Source organism: Rhea americana, unplaced genomic scaffold (genome assembly GCF_003343005.1).
Source record: "Rhea americana isolate MKP2758 unplaced genomic scaffold, rheAme1 scaffold_268, whole genome shotgun sequence".
Taxonomy (NCBI): Eukaryota; Metazoa; Chordata; class Aves; order Rheiformes; family Rheidae; genus Rhea; species Rhea americana.
In genome coordinates this window covers 594430-619996 of record NW_028186388.1, presented here as the reverse complement: position 1 = coordinate 619996, position 25567 = coordinate 594430, and the positions used below count along the sequence as shown (strand labels likewise).

General features: G+C 42.5%; 1 protein-coding gene across 15 annotated transcripts in view; it reads left to right on the top strand.

Moving 5' to 3' along the window:
• FBRSL1 (fibrosin like 1) overlaps window positions 1–25567 on the top strand; it is a 549095-nt gene that overhangs the window by 247259 nt on the left and 276269 nt on the right. For 14 of the 15 annotated variants that reach the window (XM_085307916.1, XM_085307915.1, XM_085307913.1 and 11 more), the window contains exon 4: window positions 10717–10752. The exons of the other annotated variant lie outside the window; for it this stretch is intronic. In XM_085307916.1, the coding sequence (XP_085164042.1) occupies window positions 10717–10752 (36 nt within the window). The remainder of the gene's footprint in view (window positions 1–10716; window positions 10753–25567) is intronic. 15 annotated transcript variants of the gene reach the window in all.

Sequence of the window (25567 nt, the reverse complement as noted above, 5' to 3'; positions counted from 1 at the left end):
TAAAAAGCTTTTTACAGTGTTTTTGGTTTTAGCTAGTGCACATAATAACGTACTTTGGGTGCAAAGACAGTTCATCTAATTTTTTGCTTCCTGCCTCCAAGATATGAAAGATTTTGGGGGAGAGAGCTGTCTTTCTCTCAGGAAATGTGATAGTATGTTGAGTGAAATGTTATGATAAAACAAAAGCAAACGGTGCCTTAGTGTGTAAACACACAAATGGGCTTTTGAGTCACCAAGAAATCAATGGCAGTGCTGGGATAATTTTATATGAAGGCTTTTTGTGTTAGCAATTAGCATTTCGCCTTCATTAAAACATGATTTTTTACTAATTAGGACCTTTCCCGTTAGGAGAGATTTAAATGAAGAACAATAATCAAACGCTGGCACGAGCATGTCTGAAATATTAAATTTGCCATTTCAATGKCAAGCCACTGAAATCCCAGAGCGAGTGGTTTTCATGTTGAGTTCTATTAATGTAAAATATGCTTCATAACTAAAACCTGTCACAGAAAACGGCTCACACCAGCTAAATTCAATTGGACAGTTAATTTAGCTTTAAAATTGAAAACACTACCTCCGCTTCAGGATGCAAAAGGAAGAGGGGGGGAAGCCTTTGATAAGTGTAATGTATTTGCTATTAAGGCTTTCAGAGCCCATTCTACAGGAGGAGAAGGGAGAAAAAGGGGGAAAAATGGCTCCCACAAATGTGTTTAAAAGCTGAAAGTATTTATTAAAAATGTCAGCAGAAAAGTGCTTTTGGCAGATTAAAGCGGGATTCAGCTTGACAGCTCTGACAGGGAAATGTGACGGGGGAAAATTCTCTCTACATGTTTTGAGTGCGAATGGGGCGCTGTAAACAGCCTACACAGTGGGAGGAAGAGAAAAATAACATGTCCTGTGATCTGCTTCCAGGATTACGGATCCGCAGCCAGCCGCAGGGGGGTGGGAGTGGGGAAGATCCCTTTCGGACAAACCACCTTTCTGCGCGGGGTGTCCGTGGCTGCGCTGTTAGACAGCAGTGGTCTCAATTATTTATACGTGTATTTGTGAGGTTCTGTTTTCCTTCCCCTTGGCCACTTGCGRCAGGTATGTGACAGGGGCCACCAGCAGAATTGCTGCACCATGATGTGGGGTCCAGGAGAGGAGTAACATTCAGACTTGATGATTAGCTTAGGTCAAAGCATTAAGTGGTCTTGGAGACTTTTCTCATTAAGCCAATGCACTTAAAGCTTTTTCTCATCCTTTGCTTTGCCCACAAGTCACAGGCTGAGCCTGTAGGAATGGAGCTGGAGTGCCTAATACCCTCCAAATCTTCAAAGTGAGTTGTTCAGCCCCTGCGTTCAGTGGGAAGTAGGCACTCTTCTCTTCCTGGTCAACGGGGACACGGAGGCACTGCCTGAAGGCCAGGGCACAYTGTGGAGCTCTGCTGAGGTTGCTCTAATGACCTGGCAACCCACTGCAAATGAGAATTTTTCAAATTACTAATTAAACGGTTTGAAAAGTAAGGCTCATGAATCATGGAATGCACTTTGTTCATTATTTGATGAGTGCAATTTAGCTTTAATTACGTATAACGCTTCTTCACATACTAGTAAATGTTCTGTAGTCTATTTAGTGACTGTCAGAAAGTCTTAGAAAGTCCCCCTGGTGCAATCAGCTGGTTTTCCCAATTTGTGTGCGAAGAAATAAAGCTTCAGACTTTTTGTAGCAAGGGAGCAGGAGAGGGGGAGAAAACGGCGGCATGCGCTTGCGTGTCGAGTCGTGCAGGATTTTACTGCCCAGCCTGTGACTCGTCCTTGCGTTGCTCTGTGGCTCTGTTTCCTCGCAAGCCACCTTGATAGACGGTGTGTGAGTGAACTGATTCAACCCCTTACGTGTGAYGCTCTGAGGATGTAAAAACCCATCAGGCAGTAAGGATGTGTGAAGGGAAGGCAGAAATGATTTTTCAGTGTGGCTAGTGATTACAAGTTGCAGTCCGACCACAGGAGCGTCCTGGGGTGGCCACTTTTCTTGCAGATGGCTGGGCTGCCTCTGGAGGCACCTGAGCCCCTTCGCGCTCTTCCCAGGTGTGTGGGGAAATATGTGTACAAAAGCGTCGGCTCTAACGTTCGATATTGCTACCGTAGGAACAGTGGAGTCCTCCCTCCGGCTTCATTGTAGGCCTCCCTTGAGAAGGCGCTATTCTGAACAGCTTAGTTCCTCTGGGTGATTTGTTTCTTGAGGTGACTTACTCAATGTGATGCCAGTAAGTTGTTCTTTATTTACATTAATGCATGTCATTAGTCTCTAATGGACCATGAAGGCAAGAGGTGGCCCGGTCTGTCGTGAAATAATTGCACTCTAAAGAAAACTGAAGCAAATGATTGATTGCGTCTTGCACWTGCACGCACGCGAGTATGCACGTAGCCATCAGCTCATCCGCAACAAAATACAGCGTGTTTTGCTTCGGTCCTTGGCATAATGGAAATTCTGTGGGGTAGGAGCGTCATAGCAAAACAGCAGTCGTCTGTGTTGTATAGTACGTCTCTCCAGACATTACACTGAGGGCCATTTATTATGGGTCATTGGGAAAAAAGTGCTTATTACGATCTAGTGAAATCATCTCTGGCTGCAGAGGTTTGATTTGTTGAGGCTGGTCTTGTCCTTCAGCTGAKGGACCTTACAAGCAGAAAACCAAAGAAGTTTTAACCCGGGTTTGCCCAAGGGATTGTGTAGTGAGGGCAAAAGGAAATGGGAATTTACTACTTGTTAATGTTCAATGTTGATGTGAAATTCTCTTAAAATTCATTACARAGCTAAAGTCCCTGTTACGCCTGTACTCTCAGGGTCCTCTACAACCAATATCAAGTCAGCAGCCTTTTTCCAAAACAGGATTTTCCTCTGTGGTCTTTCATAGTGAGGTAATTGGAAGTTACCAGAGAATTAAGAGGTAGATAAGCCGTTTTGCTGTTTTGTTGTATTGACCCAAGTAAAAGTGGAAGATTTGGGCATTTTGTTTTGTTTTTTCCCATGTTCCGTAATTGTCCTRATCTTTTCTGATGTCCTGAACAGTCCAAAAAATCCACACAGAGCCTTGTACAATGGCTTTAAAAAAAGGGTTTTATCTTTTTCCTGACCCATCAGCTTAAGAACTGCCTGCTTTTTAATGGATTTTTTCCCTCACTAAATTGAATGGATCGTCCCTCATTATCATTTAAATAGAACCCTCACTCCCTGCGAACATGGAAAATTTGAATGTGGTAGTAGAGCTGTGATAATTTGAAATATTCGGAAGGTGGGGGCAAGGAGGGGGAGCAGGCGGCAGAGTGCAGAATTGCTGAATGTAATTGTCATGGATTCTCAATTTTGTTGCCACAAGATGGGAAAATAGACTAATAATTGTCTTCCAACCCTAGTAGAATAGTTGCCCTAGTTAGCTGAAGCTAACACTCTAATTGTCATGGGGGCACAGAGATGAATGAGGATGTATGCAGGGCACAGCCAGGGCTAAATTGAGTGATATACTAAGGCAAAGAGCAAATTGGCAATTATTGGCCCAGCTGAAAAGGTTGGCAGGTGTGCTGCTTTCTCATGAGCCCTTAGGGGGAAATTGGAAATATAAAATATCGACCATAAATACTCACTGATTAGGAAATATGGTGCAAGAGGTGCTGGCCACTTAAGAGTCAAAACTCTCCTTTTCAAGGAATTGTCTTCAGCTGTGGGAAAAAACCAGGGAGCGCTGCTGCTAAGTTGTTCAGCACTTTTTCTCTCATCTCCCAACCCCCAGGCTATCTTTTCTAATTTTCCATCATCCTATTCCTGTTTGTTTGTTTTTCTTTAAATGTAATAAACAGAAAGCAGCCTTTTAAGAAATGCAGAGATTTTCCTGTCTCTAAATGTTCTTTGATAAGTGTTTAGCATATTGTATAGACTAGATATAAAATTCTCTCTCTGGTAGATGAATACAAAATAACTCCTGTGATTTCTAATTCAAACAGTTCACTGTGATCTGCTCTTCTTTGTGTGCCATCACAGTCACTGTCTCTTCTTCCCTCCTATTTTCTGTACTGTGCTTTTCCTGCTGGGACAAGGGGACTAAAGCAGCGGCTGGATACAAGACTGCAGATCCATGATGTGTGCCCAAGGCTGAAGTCGCTTTTCAGGTGCATGATCAAATGAGCCTTTGAAGTGAGAATAGGACTACAGTCGTGCCACTGCTGCTTATTTATCCACTTTACAATCTTTGGCACACGTGAGACGCCTGATCTCTGCTCTGGGTTGGGCAACAGTGGAACAGAATAGCTTGGCATGTTTAAGGTCAGGAAAACCTCGGTGCAATAGCGAGTGATGTTACTGAGTAAAGGTGGCACGCTGAAGGAGTTTTGGGGAAGCTTGTGATAGCTGCGTGTGGACTGCAAACACTCAGGGCACGTGCTGTCCTTTGCCAAGTGTAACGCACTCAAGTCTGGTCTCCAGTTAGACTTCTGGATGCTGCTGTGATAGCAGCAATGTTTTTTTTGGATAGCCAGGAGAATTGTAAATCAGCTCTGAGATACACTGCCAGCATTGTGGCAAGGTCAGAGCAGTCAGGAGCAGAGGGCACAGCATGGGTCAAGAGTGGACTCCATCAGCAAAGCTGCATGAAGCCTCTCTAAGCAGGATGGTGGAAGGGCTTTACCCGTTTAATCAGTATTTAGTAGAGCTCTGCTTTGGGAAGACTTCATAGCAGCTGGAAAAAACACGACCATCTACATTTGTGCGTTTCCTTACCTCTCTGAGTATATCAGGGAAGAGTGCAGAATGTGTGAGTGCACACACACACATAAAGWTCTCTTTGCTTACGAACGTGTAGATGATTGGTTTAGGGATTGCAAAACTCCTCAAGCTGGTCACTGGGTGTGAACACAAGGAGTGAAGAGGAAAGAATTGAATAAGAGCAGTCTAGAACTTAGTGGTATAAAGCTAACAACAGGATAGTTTTAAGACTTCCCATCAAACCATGAGTCTTGGGAAACTGGTTTGAATAATAATACATGTATAAGATCCTCAAAACCTTCAGGTCGCGTTGATCTGGGCAATGTGCTATGTACAGCTGTCTGGGTCCCTCAAAATACCGAATGCTTTCATGAAAACCTCTGCAACAGAAATTATGAGAAAAGTTGCCATGACTTGTATGAAGCTTTGGGTAGTGGAGCATAGCTGGCAAGATGGAGGAATCTGGAGGAGGCTTTGGGAAAGCTGGTCCAAAGAAAGATGGTTTGAATGGGAGCAGTACTTGTGCACATGCTGCAAATTTCAGAAATTCAGAGTCTTTTCACATTGTTACCCAGCTTACTGTATGTGAAAGATGGTTTGTTGACTGCTAGCCAGCAACTATTTCCTTCTGCTCTCCATGACTGTCAACTCTGGGAATCTAAATGTCCTCTTGTTTGGAAGCTGTTTCAGTTTCTTTAGCTTATAAAGCCACTTAGAGGTGTTTAGAACTTGCGTAGTCTTACAACTTACTGAACTGGTTTTAAAAAAATCTGTTCTGCAAGATCTCTAAGCATAACCCCCTTTGTTTATCCACCATAATAAAATAATTGAAGATGGGACATCATTCAAGTTTTGCATGACATCGAAATGTGTATTATGGTTATCTTGTTGGGTATTAGTTTCTAATCTAAGTGAAGATCAGATGCACTGTGTGACCTTTGGCAAGTCAGTTGAGCTCATTGTGTTAACAGACAGGGATGTGACTGCAGAAATTAACTGCATTAAGATTCTCCTTGTTAAAGTCTGGGGTATCTTTTGCCCATGCCCCTTTTCTCCCTCCTTCCCACTGCCCTCTCATCTAAAGACAGACAAGTTTTGTAAAGGATGTTCTTTGAGAAGGAAATACTAGATTTCTCTAGTAATCAAAACAAAGCTTGTATTATTCTATTGTTGAATGCTCTTTAAATGACCAGATAGACTGGTAAACATACTTGCTTCCTTGTATCTCGATCTAATCTCTGTACAAGTGGAGACGGAAATGAGAATAGTACTAGGAGGTTCTTTTCTGGAGCRATAGCTGTTTGCCCAGAAAAGCTATTTCAACAACAGAATATTGTACAGCTAATCAGTATACTTTTGACTTTAGCCAACAAAAGTGGTACCTTTCAGAATAGTTGCAATGAACTCTTGACGTTTCTGAAGCATCTCAGTTCGGGGCTTTTAATGAAGGGGGGGGAATATGAAAAATGAGCTGATTTTGTAGTCGTACTGCCATTAAATCGCTTTATGATTAAGGCAGGCCTCAAGGATGTAAGAGTTAAAACCTTGAAAGGGAGGATTTGACTCAAGGTGTCCTGTTATACAGATTATTCTTAGATTTTAAACCCCTCCTCATTCTGTCTTTCTGTTTCAAAAATTGCCCAGTGGCTTTAAGAAACTGAGTGGACAGTGCCTTGGTTTCTTTTACTCCAGGAGAACTCAGTGGAGGGCCATACTTTTATTTATGAAAGGGAAATAACTCTCTCCATCAATTTAACAGATGATCTTATAAAACCTGCTGAAGGTTATTGGCAAGATTTTTGTCATGATTTTCTTTTCTAAATTGCAATCATGGTGTTTATAAAGAATAAAGTAAGAAATCTTTTAAGTAAAATTGTGGTGTAGCTTAAGGTCTCAAGGACATTTGGAGGGGGATGGTAGAGTTTTTCAACAATAAGATTTTGTATTTGTTGCCAGAGATGTGGGGATGTGGTTTTTTTGTTTTTTTTTTTTGTTGGTTTTTCTTTTTGTTTTGTTTTTTTTCATCCAGTGTAATTAACACAAAAGCTATCCCAGGATAGAAATAATTCACTCTGTGATGTAACTGAAATGTCTTGTCTATGCTGTCTGGTTTTGTTTTTAACCTTGGGCTTAAAAGGAACCAAGAATCTTTAACTGTAAAACAGCACATCATCTGCAAAATATTATAACCCATTTATCTTTATGCATAAATGCCATCTAGCACTGTAGTTCCACTTCTGCGTCATTAAATGCACAGACCACACTTGTTTTGCCCCTAACGAGTAACAGACTCCCTGAGAAATTTGAGGTATTCCTGACAGTGCTGAGGAGGCGCCAGAGCTGGTGGTTGAGCGGGCAGGGCGCTCGCTGCAGCTGCCTCGCGGGAGGGCTCGCGGACCGTTTCCGCTGGCCGCCCATTCTGCACAGGCATCATCAGGGTTGCATGGGCATCTCCTGCTGCACACCCTCTTTCTTCAGCAGTGCTGTGTTGTGCAGGCCTGAGGGCAGGGCATGATAAGCCAGCGGCGTGCGTTTGTCTGGGGACGGTGGGCCAGGCAGGGTTGCGATCATCTGGTTTGGAGTTGTGTGTTCGGCCACGTCTTTCCTGCCTGTGATGCTTTCTTCAGTCTAATCTATGGAGGCCAAACTGAACCTGCTTTGGTGCCCGAGTTAAAGCCTCGCTCTGTAAGAGCCACTTCGGATTGTAGGCTCAGGTGGACCGGAGCTGCAAGGTGGGTGCCGTGCTGGTGAGGACGGCCCTGTGTCAGCATACTGCTGCTAGGTGCCACCATACCTGGCCACTGAGATGCCTCCAGAGGAGAAAGTTGACTAAAATAGGAATGGCAAGTAAACTATTTTGAGACTAAGACTTTCCCAATAGCTCTCCATGTCAGCACTCCTGTCCCATAGGTAAAGGAGTCTGCAAAAGTTGTTCCAGCTGGAGACTTGCCCTTGTAAGTGCTCTTGCTAGACAAGCACTCATTCATAGTCAGAGAAGGTTTCTTCTAGCTTGGGTAGGTGCCAAGTTAAACTTCCACTAAGATTCCTTATGTTGCAGCCCCTATTGATTACTTTCCTTATTATTTGATCTTTATGTAAAGATATACGGATTGAGCTATGTCTGTATCAACCCCAGAAGATTTTCTCTTTAGGAACATCCATCACAGTTGCACACAAACTGTTTTGCTTTGGCACTCATAGCAGATACTTACTGCAGCTTTCAAAGTTGCTACATTTGGCAGTTTGGTATAGATTCTCTTAAAGAGCCCACAATGCATAGGAAGCCATGGAGGCTTGGGTTAAATGCACAGAAAAAGTGCATGCAAAGACCTGTGTAGAGCATAGGGCATTGTTTTTCATGGATCTAAGTCTTGGAAAGAATTTTAAGAGGTGAATCCAAAGTACTCACCAGTTACTAGCTTCATATGTGCAGTAAAAATATCGGGAAAAGGATTGTTTTCCCCCTGATTTCCAGAAATTTAGTGTTAAAATTGTAAGGGTGAGAGAAGTTCTTAAGCGTGAAAAATGCCAGAGTAAATTGCCATTTAATTTCAATTATTTCTTATGTAACACGTTTTTCAGCAATTGTTTCCATTCTTTTCTACTCAGTGGTTTTAAATTGGTGGTCTACAGACTCCTAGGATTCTTGGAGATCTTAGAACCCTGAAACTTAGATAAGAAAAGTGGATCTATTGTTAGCATGTTTGAATTTGTTGTCCAGGGGTCTGCTCTATCTCTGGAAAATATTTTGGGGGTCTGCAAGTCTCAAAAATGGAAAATAACAGCATTAAAGTGAAAACTCTTAAGAGGTCATTTCCCCCAAGGAGGAGCTTTTAATGAAACCTCCTGTTTTTGTTCTTGGTCATTATTTGCAATTTTTTAGTCTTTGTCGGTCTGTGTTAGAACTGAACTGACTGGGAGGAAGAGGGGAAAATGCTGCCCTTTCTCCCTTCCTCCTCCTACTTCTCAGAGGAGATAATTTATCCTGTCCTCGTTTCTCTGTGTACTTTAGGTAAACTGCCTGATCAAGCTATCAAAAGTGTCAGAACAGATAATTGCATATATAGATAACAGCTGTTCAACATACTTGACTAGATAGCAGAGTATTGTTGTTAATCTTTTTCCTATACAATGTGGTGAATTCTATGGAGTTTGGGKTTTTTTTTAGCATTTAAGTGGAGGCAGGGATTTATCTTAATATCTCAAAGAAGAGAGAAGTGCTACTGCCCTTCACTTCATTTATTTTGAGGTGGTTTACATTAAAAAGGTTTATAAATAACTCTCTACCTTTTTGTAGTGTTTGGAGGCAGAGGCCAAATCAGTGTGTAATATTCAAGAGGCTGAAGGTTAAGCACTATAAGTGATGTAATTTGTTATTACTGTTGCAGACTTCCCTGTGAAAGCTTTCTTTTCCCCACTGAACAGAGATCTCCCGAGCTTCTTTGAGACTGGGTAGGAGGTGTGGGCAGCACCATGTGGTGGGAACTGGCATCTGGTCACACATTAGCTGCAAGCCGATGTGTCTCAGCTTTCCTTCCTTCTGGCACGCTCTACCAGGCAGTGAGGGTTGATGGTCAGGCTGCTGGAGGGCCTTCTCTCCTCCAGCAACGTGCTTGCCCAGTTGCAGGACATTGCTGTTTTCTCTTCCCCATTTTGGAAACTTCTCCATGGGCGGTTGACTGGCAAGTTGCTTCTCTGGTGTTTAGGGCATTAACGAGGCAGTGGCACGGGGTGTGCGTGGGATGAGGCAAAAGAATTGTGTTTCCTTGAGTGCCAGAGTTTCTGAGGAAAGGTTTCCAAATGTATCTAGGCATCTTCTGATCAGTATGTTTGAAAGTTGGTGATACAGAGGAACTGTTATCTTACTGGTGGGAAATTAAAAGTGCTTGTAGTAGCCTGCAATCAGTTTGCATCCACTGCTTTGGGGGAGCTGTGCTGTTGTAGTGATTTAGCAACTTTTGGCGCTGCTGCAGAAAGACAAACAATCCTCAAGATCAACCTGGAACAATTTGGCATTTGTGTTCAAGCTTTGGTGTTCATTAGAACACCAGTCTTGGAAACTGGATAGATAAGGCTCAATTCTTTTTCAATAAAATCATCTGGTGAGGGCATCATGATTTTAAATCACACTTGGAAATTGGCCTGCAGAATTTAGCTGCTTCTGAAAGAGCCAAAACTAGCAGCTCAGCAGTATTGGGTGTTAAACACAGGAAAAAGATCCAAGTCACTGGGAAAAATATAATGAAAGTGAAAATAATCAAATGATTTGGCAGCATCTGAAGTAGGTAAAGAAATTCTAGAGAGAGAAAGGAGCAGGAGGAGATTCAACAAGGAGCAAAAGTAAACAATGTAATTTAACTTGCTCAAAAGGGACAGACTACTTAGTAAAGCTCTGAGAGATGATAAATTAGTGCTTTGCTGCTATTGTTGTTTTGGATAGAGCTGTCAGAGAGAAATACTGCAGCAGTGAAGGCTGGAGGTTCATGAATGCATAGAGGGGAATGGAAAGTGGGATATACGGCTACGTGACTGCAGGTTCGAGTCCATGAGGCAAAAAATGTCCAACCCTGATTGAGGAGAGCATCTTTGTATGTGTGTTATGTTCCTTGGAAGCTGCAGTTATGTACTGAAGAGGGATGGTTTAAAATGCATACTTAAATGCGCTCTTGAGTCTCTGTTTCTGTGAAGATGTATCCCACGTTGAAAGCTTTTACCTTAGTTGGAAGGTGCTGTTGAAACCCTGCTGTAGTTTATGAAACCTTGTCTGAAACCACCCTGGAGCCATCACCTGGAAATGCTCTTTTGCTGTTACTCCTGTGACAGCATGCAGAATGTCAGAAAATAATTTGAGGAGCTCTGGTTGTGAAGTTTTCCCCAGAGGACTATTGGGCTGGGGGAGGGAATCTCAAAATGATTCTTATCTTACATTACAGAGAATCTCTTGCATTACTTACTGTGGCATATTGTTTCCTCCCACAGAGTTCTGCTCAATCGCTTTCAGGAAGAGGCTACTCCGTAAGTCATTTTACAGCTAATTCTTTCACTTCTGTTGATGTTGATTGCAGAGGTTTATACTACCTGTTGCATATCCACTGACACGAAAGAAATACAAACATAAAAAAGGAAAAAAAATAGGCTTAGAGTACAGAACTGCCTTGCACCTGGCCAGGGACAATGCTGGCATTACAGAGCATTAAGCAGTCTGTTTAGGGACTTCTTGGATTTAATTTTACCCTTAGAGAGAGAGGATTTTGGTGGTGTTTTGGGGAAGTGGCTTTCAGCTAGTAGATAGTCCTTTCCTGGGGATTAAAAGACACAAGTGGGGAGAGTTTTCAACATTGGTGGGAGATGCCTCCTTCCACCTCATCCAACCCCATACGTAGTTTTTTATTTGTGTTACATAAAATGATGAAAGACAAAATTATTGGATTTTAGAACGAACTGTGACCCTTTGCTAGTCTCAGCAAAAAGTCAATATCCTCCCGTTTGCAAACTCTGAGTTGTAAGACGTTGTTATAGGGAAAATTCACTCATTTTCAGAGGATGGTGATGTTGCTTGTCTTGTCTCTTCCAAACAAGAGCATCATAGGTATAAGAAGTGTTGTAGGGCTGATGTTAGAGTGCCAGGACACATTTGCACGTGTATGCTATGTCACGGTGATGTTTAATTGACCATTTCTATTCACATGTGCTTTATTCATATGTACAATGACATGTCTTCATATAGAGGCTATATAATTATCTGAACATTTGAGTACCTTTGTGCTGCTCAGCTGTCTGAGAAAGCAGGCACATAGATGATGCTGTACGGATTAATGTAAGAAATAAGAGAGGGTGTGAGTGGCTTAGTAGCGTCAATGTGAAAACTCCTGGAATCCCATTATGTCTGACTCTCATAACAAATGTACAGTGTGTAGATGTCTGTGATGATGCCCAGTCCGTTGAGCCAGTAAGTCACTATTCCCTGATTACTAGTGTAAAGGTTGTAGGTGACTCTGTGCACTTCTCTTGTATGCAAATCTGAATGAGACTGTCTAATCCATTTAACAATTCCTGCCTGTACTTATTGTCAATAGTCGCTGTTTTTGCAAGCTCGACCACGATAAAGCTTTGTCATCTAGGTGAATGATCAAAAAATACATTTCTTACCAAGAATTATAACTGCTCACTTCTGATAGTAGATTAGAACAAGGGTAGATTTTTATATACTACGTGAAGTTGATGTAGAGACCCAGCAATAACTGTAAGAATGATTTTCTTTCAATAATTTATGTTGTATGTTTGGAGTTGTGTGGTGGAACCTGAGAGCTCCTACCTAGTGCTGTTTGGCCACAGAGAAGAAATTGTTTGGCAGGTTATAGTTTGTCTGATTTCATACTGTCACATGATGCTATCATACACATTGTTATCAGAAGTTCATAATGCAACACTGAGTGTATTTGAATCACAAAGCCATTACAAAATAACTTATTGCTGGAAAAGGTCTGAAAGCTTTACAAAATGATGTCACAAAATTTTAGACAATAATGACATGCATCTCATAAGTATCCTGCTATCAAAACGTTTCCCACATCCCAGGTGAGTATCATTACTTAATTCCTCTCCTGATGAAAACCATTTACTCCAGCACAGTTTCAAATGTATGCTTGCAAAGCAGTTGAGCACTGCTCCCCATACGCACAAACAGCTGGATTCACCTAAACTTCTAAAGGCAGATGCCATATCTTCTATTTGTCTGTAAAATCCCATGCTTGCCCTTGGCGCCACATAAATAATAATGCAACATCTTCACAAATTTTATGACTTAGGGCGTGGTTTGGGAATTAAACAGTTTCCCACTGGCTATAGCATTTGTTTCAAAATCTTAATGGAAAAAGGCTGAAGAATTCTTTTTAGAGTCCCTAAGCTGATAAATCTTTGGACTGTTTTCCTCCCCTGCTGGCTACTAAGAAATTTACTTTTGTCTCTCAAATAAATAGTTCTAAGAAGTTAGCTCCTTTTCTGTGCATGTGTGGGGACAAGTTTCTTTTATTTCGCCAACCCGTGACTTTGTGCATGCCATAGCAGTATTTTGAGATCATGAGCAATGTAAGCTGAGGTTGCTTCTCCTTATGGGTTGTCATTTTCCCTATTAAGCTGCCTTCTGCCTCACCATGTGCCAGCTGTTGAGGCTGACCACTTCCCTTAAGACTCTGATGCTGCTCTAAATTGATTTAGCATAAGGCAGAGGCTATCACTTCGAGCACTGCCAGACCTCGCGGGCCCAAACCTGCATTGGAAGCTGATTCTCCCAGGTGGCAGAGGGACGTTCAGAACACCAGTGCAAGACGACTGGCCCCAAACCAAAGGTTGTCTGTAATACATGGTGAAGTTTTTCATTTTCTCACGAAAGCAGCTGTATATTAAACACTAAGTCAGTATTTTGGCACTGCCGTGTTTACATCGAGTAGATTGTTTGCCAGACATGGTAAAAACATGTTAAAGAACAGTGCTAGCTGGAGACACCATGGAGGCACTGTCCCTCGTGCTGTGTGTGATCCCCTCGATCCTCTTGATATCTGTGTATGGTTGTGTTGTTGAAGACTGTCGCTTGCAAAATGAGGATATATATCATTCCTCTGTGAACTGCTTGTACTGGGTTTCATAAGCAGCTGTTTAAATACCACAAAATATTTTATGCATGTTCATTTTTTAATTAACTCACTTTGAATCTGCCGACTTTTCCACTCACTTGCTTCAGCTGTCCTTGCAGAGAAGTTTGTTTTCGGGAAACATTTGTTCAGAAACGACAAATTTTAAGGAAATGCAAATTTGTAGAAAGAGGGTTTACAATCTGTAGTAATGTTCTTTTATAAAAAATCTCAATCCAAGGTTTCAGACCACTTTGGCCACAGAGAGAAGGCTGAGTAAGGTCTGTCTATGTGGTCAAAACAGGTTACCACCGAGTACTCCAGCAAGCTGCTCGTGTACAAGGCATGGACTCTGGAGCTGAAGAAGAAAACCAAATACAAGTGCCTAAACAGTAACTCCTGAGTATAGGGTATTTCAACAATAAGTGCCTGAATAAGGACCGCACAGGAAGTATCTCTGTGAAATTTTGGTCTCATTGAAGTTAACARTAACCCCTCAGACTAACTTCAGCTCTATGTAGATTTAGTTTCTACGTGTACAAGTGGTAGCCTCAAAAACAGTGGTAACAGCAGTGGCATGTAGTTTCACAGCCTRTAAGATATCACAGGCAAAAATTCCTATAAATCTGTTTCCCAAATTAARGGTTTGAGTGACATTTAGTTTATGTGGGTAACAAAGTAATAAGACATATCTTTGTCTGTAGTGCTTTTGCAGACTCCTTATCTCATCAGTAGCATGTGTTTCATATCCTTATCTTACTAAGGTATACTTTCCGTTATGCTGAGAAGTAGAAAGCTCGTTTGTTTATGGAGGTTAATATCTTATTCCTTTTATGACTTGATAGTCACATGTATGTGATAAACTACTCTAGCCATTTGTCACACTTCCTGCACACATAAATGAGATCAGTGATTTTAGTCAGAAAAGTCTGTTTGTCCTCTGAACAGACAAAACAGATTTTGGTTTTGGTAGCAATATGAGAGAGATCTAGCTACTTGAGAATGTACTGATTTGTTTAGAAAAAACCCCMAAAACTTGTAGAATTATAAATTATTGGAATCTACTAGCTGTGTGTTGAGTGGTTTACATATCACTGAAGTTGCTCTGTGGAACGCTTTTCAAGTTTATTTCTGATAGCTGTGCCATGCAATTTGGGACCTAACATACTTAGCAAGTAGTTAAAATTAACATAACAAGCTGGATGTATTGATTTTAATGGCTAAAAAGAGGCACTTGTTTATAATGTCCAGCACATCTATAGACRAATTCAAGCTGCAGTTGACTCGCTTTTGCAGAGAGTGCAGAAGAAGATAGAAGTGGGAATATGTGGTAGCTTAAAAATAAACAAAAAGCCTCTTCCAATAATTTATGTGTTTATAGAACATATGTGCAGCTGTTCCTCCTCTAAAATCGAAGGGGCTAAAATGCAGGAGTGAATAAATGAATAAACTTGAAAGCATATGGCAAATGGAGATTCGGTGAACCAACTCTTCTGAGTTTACCTTGGAACAAAAGTGCAGGAGGATGAGGAGTCTTTGTTTTGTTTTGTTTGCTCTTGAAAGTTTTTTTTTAATGAAAAAACAGTAATGTACACTTGGCAAAAAAGGCAGCTGATTTTTAGTCTAAGCTTCTGTAAAATATCAAAGTCTTTGCAGCCTAGTCAAGTCCCTGGCAGCTCATCAAATTCTTTTGTTTTTACATCTTCCTTGTTGAACACTGGAAACCAGTGTATCAGATAACTTACGTGAAGCTCATGTATATCAAGAAATGTGCAAAGAAACATAAGGCTTGCAGAGACGCTTGGGTCACCGAGAGCCGKCTCAGTGCTCTCTGTGCCCTTTCTCCCCTCTCCCTTGTGACACTGCGCAAGAACGAGTACCTCGTAACGCAGGTGAAGGCAGAGTCGAAGGTGGTACCGGGAAACACTGGGTGGGCTCCGAGCTCCTGAGCCCTGCTGCACGCCTGTGACGCCAGCCTGGTCCTTCTGGCTGTTCTCTCCAGTTACGTTGTTGGCTTTTGGAACTGGCTTTCCGCTTGCTGTTGACAATCTTTACAGGCTCTGAGACTCCTTTATTTAACCATATGTCTATGCTGTACGCTTGATGCTTGCTGTATGGTGTAGTCACCTAGTTCCAGCTGCCCACAACCTCCTTCTCATGGTCAGAGCTCCTGAGTTTGTGTCTGTGGACATGCTTGCTGGGACAGCAAATACAGAGCTGTGATTCACCCTGGCTATGGTACGGGGAGGGTCTCCAGTGTAGCGAGCTTGGTGGGAAGTGAGGAGAGAAGAGGACAGATATGAATGACAGCAACGCTCTAGGTAATCAGCAGCCTAGGAACTGTGTTAACTATCTGCAGCTTTATATGCTCTTGTTAAGACTGTAAAGCTCTCTCCTTGCGGCTTGTTTTAATTTATGCCAGCCTGACGCAGTTCTCTGAAACCCTGAAACAGATGGACCCCACCAAGGATGCTGCTCCCAGGCCAGAAATCTTTGATGCACATGAAGGCAGGTGCACCACTTTAGTGTAAARGTTAGACAAACTCTCTGCAGGTCTTGTGCTTTTCAGGCTGAGGACCAAATTTTCAAACCCGGAAAAGCACTTTCTGTAGCATCCTTTCAGAGCTCAGCTCAGTACTGCCTCCTGCACAGGAGATCGTTGTGTGTCCAAAATGCACCTTATTATATAATCTTTGTGATTTGCATGGRGAACATGGAGTCCTGAGAAGGACAGATTTCTATGTTAGGATCAACAAAATCATTGCTATAAAGTATATAATATTTCTGGTGAGGAATTCTTGAGTGCGCTTCAGCTGTGGTTATGTAAGCGTACTCAGTGACCAGAGGCAAACTTCACTCGTAACTAATGGAGTTCCTCCACTTGCTGATCTGTCTTACACTAATGAAAAATCTCTCCTCTGTAGATAGGTAAAGTTTCTTAGCTGGCCTGGAATAATCAGTGTATTTTAGGACCTGTGATAAATTAGCATTTTTTCTTGATAAACATCAGTATTGAAAACAGGGCTCTTGTTATTAATCTAAAACTCCTTGAGCTGGAGCCAAAGTTAGATGATAAAAAAGTTATTTTAATATGTATTTCCTTCAATAGTGGGTCTGTGGGCTGGCAACATGAGCGAGACTTTCTGGACAAGATTTATGAATAAAAGAGTAACAATTCCAAAGTAATTATCAATCTCTTGCTTTGACATGATGCCAAATGTAAAAGAGGGTCGGTAATTGTCTATTCTGGACAAGGAGGAGGATGGCAGGTAGGTTCCCTTCAGATGGAGCAATAGTCAGTCTTGTTTGAAGAYAGATGCTCAGTTAGAAAGAGGAAACAAAGAGAGGCTATAATAAAGTGATGTGGCCTGTAAGAGCTATTATGGCAGAGAGGAAAAAAGAATAGAAAAATAATATATAATGGAAATGAAAAATATTTTAAAAGGAGTCCTGCCTCTAAGGTGTAAGGAATTTCAGAGGGCCTGAGACATAGCTGTGAGTGTCCATCCAAAGTGTTTAACTTTCCTCATGTTCTCTTCTTGTGTTGCTAAGTACCCTTGCTTTACAAAAGCTGTGCGGATGTGTTAACTCACCCGGCGTAGCTCAGTTGGGTGGATGGCACCTCCCGGTTGGGCTTACTGTGAGCGCAGAGCCACATCGGATGGGACTGGGTTGAAGTCGACGGGGCCGCGCTGCCGCCAGCCGGCCGACGAGCTCCCRAGCTCTTCCGTAACCCGTGAGCTGCAGCGTAGTCGGGTGATCAGTGCATTATATTTCCCAGATCTGAGGGACCTCTGAGGGTTTCTGAAACACCATATGAAAAMCATGAGCAAAAGTACTGACATAACTAAACGACATACTTCAGCTTTGCAAATGCCGAAGTCTACAAACAGCCTTACGACACATTTTCCTTTAAAAGTTCCCTGCGCTGAAAATCTGTTTCTTCTTAGGTGACCTCTGCTTTTAATTATGATGAAAAGCCCCATAAATTTTCGCTCATCTCCGCAGCCATAAATAAGCACAAAAGGCCATCTCTGGCCGAATTTTGGTCTGCGTGACGCCGTGGCGCTGGCGGAGGGGCTACGCCAGGGCGCCCCGCGCGTCGAAGGCGCCGGCGTATTTGGGTGGTCACCAGCCAGCTGGCTCYGCCAGCCCCCGGGCTCCCCTGGCGGGACGCGGCGGAGGGCTGATTTTTTCGCCCCGTTTTTAATCTGCCCCTCGCTTGCCCCCGACCACGGGCGGTGGGAGGATCGGCTCGCYGACCTGCCTCCAAAGACGCTGTTGTCGCACGGAGACATCCCGAAATTCCCTGCGCTCCGTGGCTCTCGGGCTAGGRCAGCCTCGCTGCGAGCGGTCCTGTGCGCCAGAATGACGAGCTGTCCTCAAAGCGTCTTGAATTCACCAGCCTGGAAAGGATTACGCGCTGCTGAAGAGGAAAGGCACAGGATTTGGAGACTATCTGGTTTTGTTTCTGGGCCTTTTTCATTAAGGYTGTCCTGAGGCAGCTGTGTCGTGTACAGGCTGTAGCTTTCCTTGTCTCGTAGGTCAGAGAACTGGCCGGTCCGTCTCGGCCTTTGCTCACGGTGGTGTTTGTGCTCCTTGCTCTCTTTTCTGACGAGCTTTTGAGCTGTTTTAACTTCCTTTCTTTTCCCTTTACAAAAAAAGACAACAAGGTAGCTAAAACGTACCACTGATAGGAGTCGAGGCTTCTCACCCGGTGGTAACGGAGCACAGGGGAGGGGGTTAAGTGTGGGGCCCTCGAGGGATTCCTCCCGATCTGTTCTGGTTCGCGACCGCCTTGTGCCGTGGGTGTTAGCACCTGCGGGAGGGGTTCATGCAGGCAATTTCCAGGCCTGAGCAGGCGCCCAGGTGGGCTGAGTGTTATGTTTTGTGCTGTGACGGGTTCGGCAGAGGAAATTAATGCAGGGGGTTGGGGGGGGGAGTGATGCTCTTGTGTTTTATCTCACATCTCAATATGCCCTTACAAAAAGCTACGCCCAAAACCACTGAGTAAAGGGGAGCAGCAGAGGAAGTAGCAGTGCCATTAGCTCAGAATACTGTTGTCAGATTACAAGACAGTTGGTGTGTCTTGCTGGCCTGAGTAGCGTGTGAGCAAGGGAGAACGAGGAAAAGGGCTTCAGCGAGTCAACGTTGTTGTGCATACCATTGGCATATGGAAATACTGTCTGTCTTGTTAATGCATTACAAGATTTAAAATATTTCATTGTTTAGTCAAGTGAAATACCCTTTTTTCCACATACTCAGGGACTGATGGCTAATGAGTCTGCAAATGGTCTTCCCTTTCCTATCAGCAACCAAATAAACTAGTCTAAAGAGGGAAGGCTATTTGGGTTGGTGATAAAAGTAGATRCAGCATAACCTGCAGTATAAAGAGGGTCCCTGGGGGTTGGTGTGGTCCTTATTCAATTCCATCATGTGCATTTCTTTCTTTTCTCCTAGCTTTTAACTGAGGTTTGCTTTTTAAAGCTAAGGAGAGATCTTGAGGAACTCTTTCATTGTCTGAAAAGAAAACAAAGATGCAGCTTCCGTTTAACAGAACAGCAGAGACAACCCTGAGCCAGACCTCACACCTCTGAGAGGTTCTGGTAACATGCTGAAGCTGCATGACTCTGCTGCAAAAATCGCAAATGGGGGAAACCTACTGTATGCTACAGGTCGAGATTTCTCTTTTCCACTTCATATTTCAGCCTGGCTTCAGTGTAGTAAGCTGCTAAAATGTAAATATACCTGGTGAATGTACTGGCATATTTAGCAGAAAGGCAATGCTCCTCCATGCGTGTGGGGTGAAACAAAGCCAAGAAATTGCACCATGCTGCATTTCACAAGGAGAATAACTATGCAGGTCAGCCCAGGCGGTTCAGCGATGAGACTAGGGTTTGCGGACTGCCTTTTTTAAAACAGTTAAGCTTTTAACACAGGAGTAAAATAAAGACTGGATTTCTCATCTACAGTACTTRTTTTGCTAGAAAAAGAGCATCCAGACAGAAATCCCAGTCAACCATGTGAAATGTATCTTGCAGTGTCAGTGTTTYTGCTTCACACCACCTTAGCATTTCAGCTTTGCAATTCCTTATGGACACTTCCAGTCACTGTGACCTGCTGGTAACTTTTTAGAAAGTGAAATAACAGCCAGGTGCCCTCCTTCCAGTTTAGGGCAAATAAATAAATGAAACTGTAAAGGACTCCTACTTAAATAACATAATAGGACCAACTTCAATCGAAGAAAGCCCAAGAATGCAGGGCAAGGGCAAAAATGTAAATTGTTCCATTGTGTGTAACTTTTACATCAGATAGGAATCACACAGGGAGAGGAGACCTTTGCAACACTATTTGGCAACTTGTAAGGCCAAATATTCTCTGCTTTTTGCTGGGCTATTCACTTCAGTAAATGGCTTTAGGGAGTCAGTGCTATAATTCAGATGTTCAGTGATTGCTGTACTCAAAAGTTGGTTATTATAAGTCTTGTTTTAAAACTTGYTGATTGATGAGACTAATTTTTAAGAGAGTTTTTCAACTTCCAGTTCAAAATACCATATGTTCAGCTTAGTTTTCAACTGACTGTAGCTGTTCTCTCTTTTTTTTTTTTCAGCTTATCACAGGTCAGGAACTCAAAGGCATTGAGGTTGAGTAAAACTCCTACTCATCTCTCTTAGCTCTGCTTTATCTTTGTGGGAATTGTCTGCTTCTATAGCACCTTCTGTTTCATTACTTTTTTAAAGTTTGGTTTACTAACCTGCTCCTGGAACAGATACACACACCAAAGCTATTTTTTAATTAGATCTGCGGTCCATCCGGTGTGTATGTGCTAACATCTTGGCTGTACAATGTGCTTCCAATGAAAAGGAACAGCCTGCCATAGAGTCTGGTAACCCTGAGGTCAGTTCTGAGCCCAAAATTGCTTTTGATTACAACTTTATGTGTCTCAAAAWATATATATATATAATTCAGCAAGCACTAGCAGGCCTCACGTGGTACTGCTGAGTTACACACTCAAGTGATATCTCTGCTAGATTTTAAAGGAATTAACTTCTATTTATAAATTCTTTCTGCATACATTTCTGAGTTATAATTGCTCAGTTTTGCAACCAGAATGATGGAAAATTCACATATTGTTACCTCACTGTGGATATGTCTGCAGTGGTTTCTGCAGGAATGTAGCCTGATCTGTACCTTTACTGCCTGCATTCCTTTTCTGTACTGTACAGTGGATAAGACTTATTCTTTGTATGTCTGAATACTTGCAGCCTAGATCTGTAGTATCCTGAGGAATGTTCTGGTCTGATTTATTGGCCACATGTGTTCTCCAGAAAGCCTCACAACATTGGCAGTTTTTAAGAAGCATGTTAGGACTTTATAAATGCTAGGTGTTTGCAAACCTCAGTTTAAATTTTTCAGAGTTGTACTTCACTGACTGTAAGCGCAAAAAAGTTTGGGGATTGATTCAAAAATTATTGGGTGTGGTTCTTCAGGTTTTCTGAACAAGATGTTGGGATGGTTCTTTCTACACTTAAAATCAGCTCATCAAAACAGGAAGCTTTTTGGCCGTACTGTAACAACTGTAGTGTTTTAAGATGAAGGATGATATAGATTGTGTACTGTGCAGTTTGTCATGCAGCATCATACACAGGCCTGACAGTAAATAGCAAGGGGAAGAAATTGTTAAATTCAGGAAGGTAAGGCATATATCTATTTTAATAGATTGATGAACCACTGCCGCCTATTGCAGTGGTTAGCTCTACTCTGTTATGCCTCATATGACTTACAGTCTACTAATAGCCACAGCTGAGTCAGTACTAACATAGCTACTGCCTATGGGATTTCTCCCTACCTACATTTGCAGAATATGGTTTAATATTATTTTTCTTCAAAATTATTCATGGTGAATTGATATCCTTATTTCATTAGATCATTGTGACAACCCATTATTAGAACTCCAGAAGYGATGTCTTACTAAGCCACCAGTGCTGTGTCCCCTCATTTGTGTGTCCTAGGTAGGGACACCAGCATAAGTCGGTAGGGGAAACCTCTTGACTTCATTTGATGAGAACTGATCCTTCAGACTGTGAGTGGCARCATGAACAGCTGAAAAGCTGAATTTAATGGATTACTCGTATTACAACCAATCCAAGATTCGAAACTTCTCGGAACCCATTGATGTTTAAAAGCACTCTTCTGTGAACTTTCTTCRTAACAAAATACAATCAAGTGTTGACAGAAGCATGATTGTCAAGCTCATGGTCAAAATTAGATCAAATCTCTTCTTCCAGTCCACAGAACACATTTTCCCCACAGTGTTCAAACTGCTCTTCCGAAGCTGCTTAATAGCATCTAGGCCAAGTAGCAGCCTGGCTTTACAGAAAAGCCCTTGATGCATGAAGATTAGAGTATTGTAGTGAAGCTCCGCGAGGCCACCAAGCGCTGCATAGCTGGCAGGCATTGAGCTGTAAGGCATGGAGGGTGGTCACAGATTTGTTCCAGTCATCCTGCCCTCCCACTAAGGACTTGGTGTCCTCTGAAGAGCCCTAATTCGGTTCATTTCTAGAGAACTGTGGAGCAGAGAAGGAGGGAGTAATACGTGATCCCTTGAAGACAACAGTCAGTAGTATGTGCCACGTGAGGACCTAGACAGCCTATTTAACTGAAGGCAGCCTCCAGCCAAAGATTCATTTGTAAGAGCTCGTGAGAGCACTCGAGCAGGAAGCTGCAGCTTCACCGACYGGTTTCACTATCAGTGTGATATCTGTGGTCATTCCCCCTACAGCTTGCGGCTAGCTTCTGGTTAGCAGAGAAAGACACTTTGAGCTGAGCTGGCATCAGTTCCCACCTACTTAATCAGTTAAGTTGTGAGTCGTGTGGTTAGCTCAAGTCCCCTGGTTGTCTTGTGGATTGCCAGTGACAGGAAGGTGGAGATGCATTGAGTGGTTCAGACAGGAATAGCTTGGTTATCTGATGGTCACCCCAGAGACTGATAAAATTGTGTGAGCTCTTTCTGAGAAGACATCAAAACAGCAGAAACTGCTTTCTGTAACCACCTAAAGAGTTTACAACGTCAGGGGAAATTTTGCTTATCTTAAAAGCCTCGAAACTGTTAGCCTATCTTCACCCCTGCAGACCACAGCACTATCTTAGACTTTCAGTGCACGGAATAAAGTTAACTGTGGGCCTGCAAAGCAGTAAAATCTTATCAAAGATGTTCAATCTTGAAAAATTACTTTAGTGCATCAAGTTAGGAGGTGAAATGTTGTTCAGAGGACCCTCTCTTTTCAGAAGAGGTATGCTTTACATTTTCAGAAAACTCTGCTCTCAGATTGAACAGTCAGGAGTTTAGGCGTGCAAAACGATGAGTCATTTTTCAAAGCATAGCTTGTCCGATGAACTTGGTCTAATCTGAAGCCAAAACAATGGTAGCTGCGACGTGGGTTTGCAAAAGTTAAATTAGAGATTATGGTCATATCCTCAGGACCGCTTCGGGCACTTGATTTGTTTTCCTCATGTATATGCTGAGCAGACCTCTGGATCAGAGTGGACAAGTTTGAAAGAGTGACTTAGGGCGAGTGAGCTTTTAACCGAGAACTTTAGAGAGAAATCTTCAGCAAGTTGCTCTGAGTCTCAGTGCCCGAGTTCTCCATCTTTAAAAATGGGAACTGGTGCTTGTCTCCCTTTAAGTGCATTGAGATATGCTCATGGAAAGTGTTCTACTCAGTATTTACCAAAACGTGTGGTCATTTTGAACAGGTCTCCCTAATTTTTGCCTCTTTTAGGGAAAAGACATTTGACTCAGAACAGGTAGCTCTGTGCTGCTTGTCCCTGTGTGACAGTCCCTCTCCTAAGCCAGGCCCCTCTGCCTCTCTATCCCCCCGGCGCATCCTGCAGGCCAACTTGCTACGCTCTGCTGCACAGGTCCTGACCCTGACCAGCCCTCAGGAGRCATTCCCAGAAACCAGGGCTTGCCTTGTGCCTGGGTCAGTCCCAACTATGCCATGGCTTCACGTGGTCAGATCTGAGAGGGGTGACTGTAATGACTGCAAAAATGAAATAWTGGCTGTCCATTGTTTTTTTCAGCTTTTTAAATGAAGTGTACRTGTTTGTAAGGGCACGTGTCTATATAAGAGGCACATAGGATGCTTTTGTCTGCTTCTGTTGCATGGCTCAGACTCTTTCAGTGACAACCATAGCAATCTGTGTGTTTTATACTCAAAGCTATTTCCTTTCCTGGTGCAGATTATGTCTGGTATGCATAACGTGTTAATTTAACAAAGCAGTTCTTTTGATACAGCTTTAATTTTTTAACAACAGCTCGGAGGCAATGATGTACAGATTATATAGTGTCAGTTTTCCAATTGAAGTTTTACAGGAAAATACTCTGTTTTTTGCTTTAAGCCTGTGTTGAATACTTCCTTCCGGCACTTGTGCAAATGAAAACTGTGCTACTGCAAAGCATCCATTTGAAACGTTGAAATATTTATTGCGGCTGCATTGAATACTGAAGCAGGAATCTTCCTGTAGGCTTGTTGATGTCTGTCATATGAATATATCTAGTAATTAAATGTTTGGAAGCTGTGTGCGTGTGTATGTGTGTGTGGTTGCTTTCTTGTGTTTTGGGGTTTTTGCAGGTTTTGTTATTGAGCTGTTTTTCTTGAGAAAAGTATTTAACACATTCCTSTTTAGAGTTCCTATGAGCTCTTACCCAGGGATCCAAGGAGCTGGAACCACATGGATATTGCATGGTGACTGAGGATTGGAATATCAGATAGCAAATCTGGGTTCTGGAGCCTGTGGTAGGTGTGCTTCTGCCCCACATTTCCAAAGCAGCATGGTCGTATGAAGATCTTTTCATCTAAATTGGTCCATTAATGTGTTTCTGAAAAAGGGGGAAAGTACAGCTGCTTTTACTGGCTACTGAGCATAATCTCTGAAGCTGCAGTGACCCAGCAGCGCGTGCATGGGCAGGTGGCTTCCTTGCCTTTCCCAGTGTGCTGAAATTCTGAAATACTCTCTCCTGCTGAAGTGCCAAGGAAGCCACCTGGTGAACTTTGAAACCAAGTGCTGCAGTCTCATGTGTTTATCACTTCTTCTTTTTGTCTTTCATTTTCTTTTTAATTTCCAACAACTCTCTTTAGATTAGTCCCATTGTTTGATAATTATGACTTTTTCTATTTACATTTGTTTCTCAAGCTTGGCTGCATTATTTTTGGGTAGCTATTTAAGACTTTTGTGTTTTTTTTTTAAGAATGTTTTGTCTTGATTTGCATATTTTTATTTTGGAACAAACAATGACATTTCTCACAGTACATGTTTCTTGAAATATTTTTCTCAAAAAATAGGACTTTTTCAGGCATGCCAGGATCAGCTTCATTATATCCAAATAGATCGTGTTTAGAGCATGGGGGGAGGGGAGGATTAAAGGTGCTGTTTCCACAAAGACTTTATTTGATGTCATGTGMGAAGAAAAGGTGAGAATTGGTTAATATTTCAAAGAAAGTTGGGTTATCACAGCAGAGTGGCCTGTGTGTATTTGGTGAGAAGCTGGGCAGATGATCTGCAAACTTTGTAGACTGTCTACATTTCTTTTAAATTCTCTATATTATTTCCTTCAGTAAATGCTAGAGCAGAGGCCGAGGTCCTAGGCAGAAGGGCAGCACACCTGGGAAGATGTGGTAGGCCTGTAGGGTAAGGAAGAGAGCTGAGAAACCCTTGGTAGACACTAACTGAGACAAACAGACGAAGCCCTCGTGATGCAGTGCTGTAATGGGCTCTTGATAAATATGTGAAAAATAGGCATTTCTATGGGAAATAAAAATGTTCATTATCAAAACCAAAAGAAATTGATTCAGCAGGAGTGGTCTCTTTTCGTGACTTTATTTGTCAAATGGCCAATGCTTGATGCCAAGTTAATCTCTGTATCTGAAGGATGCTAGCGCAGACTGGCAGAGAGTCTCTGCATCCCTGAGCGGCCTCGTGGTACCTGGGTTCYGCAACAGAAGTGCAGTTTGGTGTGTGTAGTGGTCTGCTGGACCCAGCTCATCCAGGAACTTGGTAGATCTTAAGTRTCTTGGGTGAGGGGAGGAACAGCAAATCTGGGAATTTGGGGCGGTGTTTCTGTGGGCATTTCCTCAGCTTAGGGATGGGGATGGCAGTGGTGGTGTGAKAGCTGCCTTTCAGAATTGAATGCTGAAATC